This window comes from Lolium perenne, chromosome 2, assembly GCF_019359855.2.
Source record: "Lolium perenne isolate Kyuss_39 chromosome 2, Kyuss_2.0, whole genome shotgun sequence".
In the NCBI taxonomy this organism is placed as follows: domain Eukaryota; kingdom Viridiplantae; phylum Streptophyta; class Magnoliopsida; order Poales; family Poaceae; genus Lolium; species Lolium perenne.
Window position 1 is genome coordinate 296851094 of NC_067245.2, and position 7665 is coordinate 296858758.

Below are 7665 nucleotides of genomic sequence, written 5' to 3' on the forward strand. Positions count from 1 at the left end.
TCTCAAGGAAAAACATACCATTTCTACCCACCGAGATCATTTTGTATAATGTTGACCTGGTTCCATCCTTCACCTTTCAAGTGGGTCCTAACGTACCACAAATAAATAGAGAAAATCATCAGTGGAGTCACCCTCCTGAAGAGCATGCTCCTAACATACCAAAAATAAATTAATAGAGCGAATCACCAGAAAGATGATAGCGCCGACGGAGGTGAGACCATATCTACCGAGACTCATAAACTCGGAATCAAACTGAGGCTACTAAGAGAGAACTGCAATAGCCTTAACATTCTCATCACAATAGATACCAAGTGCAGATGAGTACTCAAGTACATGTTTATCATAAGCATCATTTTCAGCAACCTCGGCAGTCTAGGTTGCATCCTTTGCAGTCCAGGAAGCATTACCAGAAATGACTGGTGGCATAGGCGGGGAAGGAGCCACATGAACAGCAGGGCACGGTGTAAAAGATTGCTGCACTAGCTAATCAAACCAAAAGTTCAAACTGATGGAAAGAGACAATGCAGTGTATTTATATTCAACACTCCCCCCTCACGTCTAGGCTATTTTAGTCCTTAGCGTGGGTTCGGTGCAGGCTACAGAATCTTATTTCGTTTTGTTTTTAAAACTGCGTGAGCAGGGTCTTGAACTTGAGACCTCTTAGCTCTGATACCATGAAAGATTGTTGCACAAGCCAATCAAACCAAAAGTCCGAACTGATGGAAAGAGACTAGGCAGTGTATTTATATTCAACACGGTGGACAGGAGACCTCGCCACCCCAAAGTCGAAGACCGCACACATTGGATGCGCATGAACGCCACGAACTCATCATAGTTGGTGCCATTGAAAACCACCGGGCAGCGAGGAATGCTAATATAGCACGATGAAGAGGATGCCATAGTGGTACACTTTTTCTTCTTTTTGGTCTTTGTATTTTGTTTTCAAGGCTCTCGAACAAAGAGAGTGGCATATGGGCTAACAAATACAGATGAAAACATACCAATGCTATTCATGGACTAGACCAGCAGGGTCATGTACATGAAAGCTACTAGGGGAGGAACACGGCCGAAGAATACTCATGGCAACCTTCCGGATAAACTATTGCTAATTCCTAATTAACACAAGGAAACCTATTACATTGCTTCTAAAAGAGGTAATTGAATGGCTCATACATAAAGTTGCACTTCAGGTGCATTTTCATACAAGAAGTTGCAAAGTGTGTTCGCGCGGTACATGAACTTGCACCTCACGTGCAAATTCATACAAAACGCTCTCACGCCGACACTTGGCGCTGCCACGCTGGATCAGAGATTAGCAGAAAGAACCCCATTATTTCTCTTTATTCTGCGCAGCATACTGGGCACTTGCCTTGCCTTGCTCTTTTTTCCTTCTAATGACGAGGGCTGGGAGTTCTGGACGCGCATCTCCGCCAGGACGGAGAGAGGAGCAGCGACGCCCTCCAGGCGCGACGGAGCCTGCGCGCTCTTCTTGACGGGACGGAGGGAGCAGTGGAGGACGAGGGCAACCTTTTTTTTGACCCTGCGGAGGTGGATGCACGTGGACGTGCGTCTTGCCAGAAGACTCACCGGCACGACATCATCCACCGGTGGCGCATACGCGCGCTTCTTTGCAAGGAGGCAGACCTTCGCCACCACCGGCCGTATATGCGCTTCTTCGCCGGGAGACAAAAGGAGATAGGTGCCGCCTTTGGCAGCGGCCGGAAGGCGCGCTTCGTCGCTGGCTGCGACATGCACGGCGCCGATCAGAGGTTGCATGGACGGTGTACGACGAGGTGGGCGGATTCAAAATTGGATGTGATTTGGTCGAGCGGTGTAGGGCGAGGTGGGCAGATTCGAAGATTTTGGAAATTGCTCTTCTAATTTACGGCTGGGTTGTTTTTTACGCAAGGGAGGGGTTTTCCGTAAAAATGTTCACAAGCTGGGCCCCCCTTTTTTCCAGCATGGAAATGCCAAGTGTCAGTCTCAGAACGTTTTTGTATGAATTTGCACGGGAAATACAAGTTCGTGTATCATGGTACAACACTCTGCAAGTTTTTGTATGAAAATGCACCTCAAGTACAAATTTATGTATGAGTGGTGCAATTACCTCCTTCTAAAAACTTACCCGTGTATAGACTTGGTAACTATGGAATGTTTGGGGATCGATCGAAGCCTATATAAGGACGTGCCAGGTGAGCTTCAATTGGTGAAGCTGAATCAGCAAACCCTCCCATGCCGCTGCCGCCGCTTCTCCTCCTCATCGTCGTCCTCCTGGCCGTGGCTAGCATGGCGCCGGCGAGGACGCCGGCGTTCGACCAGAACTACGTGCCAGCGTGGGGCGCAGATGACTTTCACCTGGTAAACCAGGGGACCAAGATCCGTCTGGCCATGGACAAGAACTCGGGCGCTGGGTTTGCGTCCAAGTTGTCGTACGGTTCAGGGTTCTTCCGCATGAGGATCAAGGTCCCCGGAGGGTACACAGCCGGAGTTGTCACAGCTTTCTACGTGAGCTAGGCTGCTGATCTGATCGGTGTTGCTTGTATACTTACCGTTTGTTACTACTTTGTTCAAACAAAAATTTCTTTTATGCTTAGCTGACGTCGGAGCCTGATAGCGGCAACCACGATGAGGTGGACTTCGAGTTCCTAGGCAACGTGGACGGCAAACCCATCACCCTCCAGACCAACGTCTTCGTCAACGGCCACGGCCGCAGGGAGCAGAGCCTGCACCTGTGGTTCAATCCAGCAGCCAACTTCCACGACTACAAGATCCTCTGGAACCCTTACCAGCTCGTGTACGTCCATACATATATGCCCCAAAAACCTTGTACTACAAGCTACGAGCTGTGGCCTTCATCAGATCGAGTAGGCTGAATCTGTGTCTGGCTCATGCGTTCAATTGGCAGGATCTTCGTGGACGAAAGGCCGATACGGGTGCTGAGGAACCTGACGGGGAGCGTGCCGGGGTACGAGTTCCCTGCGAAGCCGATGCGCGTCCGGGCGAGCCTGTGGGACGGCTCCGCCTGGGCGACGGACGGCGGGAAGACCAAGATCGACTGGAACCGCGCGCCTTTCACTGCGGGGTTCCAGGGGTTCAGCATCCACGCCTGCGGCAGCAACAGCTCGACGCCATGCAACTCGCCGGACCGGCGGTGGAATAGAAACAAGTACAGGAGTCTGACCGCCGAGCAGCGGGCGGCCTACCAGAACGTCCAGAAGATGTACATGATCTACGACTATTGTGCCGACAAGAAGGAGCGGTTCAAGAACGGCACGGTACCGGCTGAGTGCAGTTACAACTAGCTAGCTATATATAGATTAGTTAAGGTTACGTTTTTTTCTTCCTGCAACCAAAGGTTGCCTCTCATTTTATTATGCTAAAAAAAAGTTTGGAAAGGTTTTTTTTCCACGACAATCTGCGCCAAAACCATCGCTGAGAGCATCTCCCCTCACGCTCTCTATATGGCGTCTAGCAACATCGGGCACATATAGGGGGCTCAGCACGAAGGGCTGCGTATGTGGGTGCCTCTGGCTCTCTGCCCAGCCACACCCGCAATACAGGCGGCCCCAAATGGGGCTTTTGACCTACTTTCTCATATACATACATACCATGTTATTTTGCAAAGTTCTAAATCATGAAATAAATAAAAATGAATTCCACTTTTTATCCTGTAGTTTTGCGTCTGCGACACTAATTACCTAGCTGGGTGAAAATTTGTGTAGATTACCCATTTTAAAGGCTTTGTACCCTTATTTTTTGGTGTGTCCCCATTGGGCAAGGTATTAGCCTATTAGGTGATGGGCGGGGTCCAAAAATATCAAGATGTTCGTGATGAAGGGAACATATGGATTAAACAAGTTTAGGCATAAATCGTCCATAAGGCCCTTCTATATTTACATATTTTATCGCTCCACATCGACGTATCATACCTATTCTATCTAACAATAACAAGTAAAATGATAAATTAGGCCTAAACTGTGTTTAAAGTCTCCTAAATGGGATATTTCGGTACATGATCTACTAAATGGGGTAATATGTGCCACAAATGCACAACTACAGGGTAAAAGGTGGAATTCACTCTAAAAATAAAAATAAAATAATCCATACAACCCAAATAAAGTAAGGTTCAACTAGAGCAAGACTCACGCGCTGCTCCTTTGAGGGTCCACACGTATGCTCTACAAGATCATTTTGCAGCTTGTCATGAACAACTACGTCATGTCTTTTCTTCTGTATGGAGAGAAAATTAGCAAACTCCACAGGGCAGGTGGTGATCAACAGGGAGGACCCAGGTGATCATACAGATTATCCTCCCTAGCTTGTTGTAGGATCTTCGTGCTCACTCTTGATGATCATGTTATGCATGATCACACAAACATGTATCACCTCCCACATCTGGTCTTGAGACCAAGTAAGAGCAGGGCATTCGACAACAACAAAACAAACTTGGAGCACACCAACTACTTGCTTTACATCCTTCCGGCAAGCAAAGTGGTATTTTACCTTGAGGCTCAGGGGGGGGGGGGGGGGTAATACCCTTTGGTATGGTGGTGCCCATTGATTTCATAGTTTCACTTTACTGCATAGCTGACCTAATTCATCAGGCCAAATCCATGTCATTATCTTGCATAGCTTCAAGCACCACACTCCAAAATCCATGATGTCCTTTGTACAAAACTTGCCAAGCAAATAGACAATTTTTATATGACCAGTGCATGCAATCATACTTCCAAGCACTTTAGGAAATCCCTTTTGAGTGATATGAGTTGCTTCTGTTTCACTGGATCCTCTGAGATAGTTTGGTCCAAGCAGTGGCACCGCTGCTTTGCAAAACCGATACATGGCTTCAATAGTTGTGGACAAAATTCCATCCGTAGGTAGTCGTCTTGTTTATCGGCATGAGCTCCATATGCAATCATCATCATAGTAGCAGTGCAATTCAGAATTGATGAGAATGCGAGCACTGGCGCCATGAACATATCTTTGTTCATCCTGCATTGGCGCCGAAAGTCCTTTTGGGTACATGATAGTTGGTCGGCAAACTATTCACATATAGCATGCAATGACCCTCCATCCTCTGCATTTCTTTTCCCTTCCTTCTGACAAGCTTCAAACTTTCACAACTAGGAGGGGCATTTAGCTCGTCCGCTTGTAATTGTACAAGACAAGGAAGGATTTCCAAGTGTTGCTCTTCATTTGTGGTGACATATGCTCCCTATTTCAAAAAATGATTTATCATCATCTCGTTGTTGATGTCCATATCCTACAAATGAAATAGCAGAGCAATCAACCAAACGAATGGTGGCGAGAGCAACAAAATCTAGGAGAGGTGAACAACCAAAAACCTTGCATGCAAGCCGAGGTGGAAGGTTGTCGTGAGTCAAGAGGAGCGTCAAGAGGGGAAGACAAGGTGGTGGGCATCAACAAGGGTTGATGTATGCGTCAGTGAACTATGGGTGTTGATAGGGTGGGTGGTGACGGCGGTAGTGGCAGTGGCGATTAATCAGGGGTGGGAGAGGCCTCGGGTCGGGGAGTGGCAAGGTGGCATGGGGAAAGGGATGGGTGGCTAGCTGGTGGCACCCGCCAGTCGGTATCTGACGTGGCGTGGGAATCTCCTTCTTTTTGGCGCCCCCGAACGACCCTCTGTGGATCGGGGTTGGCCTAGGGGCGTTGGAGACTTTTTTTGGGCAGCGTCTAACCGAAGCCGCATTTGGGGACCGTGGTTGGGCACCCATTTCTATGTGGCACCCCCGATTGCCGTTTGGGAAGGCCTTTGGGGTGCAAATAGAGATTCCCTAAGTCCCACATCTCCAACTCTTGTAAGATCATGTTCACCACTTGTTGCAATGTCGAGCTGTTCTAGCAACAGTTCTGGATTCATTTCCCAACCAGAGCCGACGCATGCCCGCGCTGGCCATTGTCACAATTTCTTTCCACTTAATGGAGAGCATTGAGATAGCCAGTTTGATCTTCCCTGACTGATATATGAGGTGATGCTCGCGTCCCTTCGGGAGAGAACCATGATGCTTGTCGTCGGTGTTTTGCGACCGAGGGCCATGTTTAGAGCATGGAGTGGAGGCAAGATACTTCTTCTTGCACGAGTAGTCTCGCACGACGTGACATGATTCATGCTCATACTTCTCGCATGGCACAAAGCCATGATTCCCCAGCTGCCACCTCATGTCGTAAGACCTGGTTGTCGATCGTAGCATGATTATTGTTAGGCTCTTTCCTATCACACGACCAGTCCCAGCATGCCCAACACTCCTTTGCCATGTGGTGGCACTTAGGGTCTTGCTACGGGCACGACCGGCTCATGTAGTTGTTGTAGGCGTGGATGGCCTGAGAAAGGAGGTCGACAATGGCGTTCCGCTGGTTCTCGCATGTAGATGGATTTTCTTCTTCATGAGCCAACTATGGGTGGTGCGCGATAATCTCACCTTGATTGCTCGCGGTAAATCCAATGTGCTGGAGTGGAAAGCGTGAGTTGGGGTGTAGGTAAATTTATCATTGTTGTTACTGTTGGGTTGGTTGAGCCGTGTGACTTGGCCATTGAGAAGGTTCAAGCCCTCTTAGTCAGGGATTATACCCACCTAGATCACAACTCAGAGTAGAAAGCCTCGTAATGGGTGTCAAATATCATGGGTTTCCCTAACATTATCCATTAGGGTAGCCAATGGTGATGAAATGAGTGAGGCGGGCTGCCTAGAGTACCAAGGTTCAAGCCCTCTTAGTCAGGTAAAACCATACTCATGCTTGTCTGGTCTCTATTAAATATGATGAATACATGGAGCTCATATGCGTGAATGTGAGTGAGTGAGTGTGTATGTGTGTGTGGCCAAAATGGGCCTCTCCTAGCATGCTCCTAGATGCACTTTATTTAGGGCAGCATGGTTGGGTTCAATTTTAATGCTTGGTGGAACACAATCTATACTCCATCCGTTTCGATGAATAGGGCTTTTTTTTATCAAGCCAACTAAAGTTTGACCAAATTTGCAGAAAAATATATCAAGAACTATGATATTCTATAGACTACATTGATTTGTATTTTGCATGTTAAATTATATTTAGTAAAACTTGGTCAAAGTTAACACGGTTTGACTGTTCAAAGATAATATAAGCCTTATTCATTGAAACGGAGATAGTATATCTTTAAATGGAGTATAGTTGTGCCGTTGGTAACGTTTTTCTACATCACAAAGTTGCTCATGTAATGAATGTTTACTTAAATGGTGATCTCAACGGCCGTTGTGTCGATTTAGGATCGGAGTTGTTCGTCCGGGTGATGGTTTAGGAGTCGGCTTCGGGATTAAATGCTAGGCTCGTACCATTCCTTATTAGTGGTGGCCTTATCGTGATCTTGATCGCCCTTTTGTTGAGCTAGTTTCCCCTTGCTCATTAGGAAACTCTCCCATCCTTATGTCCATTCTTAGTGAATATCTTCATCAACCCCTTTTAGGCTTTGTTTGGCACTAGAGTATTGTGCGGATTAGTGGGGTTAATACTCTAGAGTATTGGGTGAAATCTCCGTCGACACCCAATCCCCACACAACTCCATCCCCAATTCACTCGGTAGGGGTAGAGTATCGGGGATTGAGAAAAATGCACTAAAATTTTGGAAAAGTGGGGATAAGTGAGAATTAAACTTGCTCATACTCTAGCACC

The 7665-nt window shown here is 47.3% G+C and overlaps 1 protein-coding gene across 1 annotated transcript; it reads left to right on the forward strand.

Moving 5' to 3' along the window:
- The first annotated feature begins 2232 nt into the window (after window positions 1-2232).
- LOC127330669 (xyloglucan endotransglucosylase/hydrolase protein 2-like) lies at window positions 2233-3302 on the forward strand. The gene is made up of 3 exons (XM_051356802.1): window positions 2233-2505; window positions 2595-2794; window positions 2906-3302. Exons 1-3 carry the CDS (start codon window positions 2233-2235, stop codon window positions 3300-3302), a joined length of 870 nt encoding a protein of 289 aa, XP_051212762.1.
- The last annotated feature ends 4363 nt before the right edge of the window (window positions 3303-7665 follow it).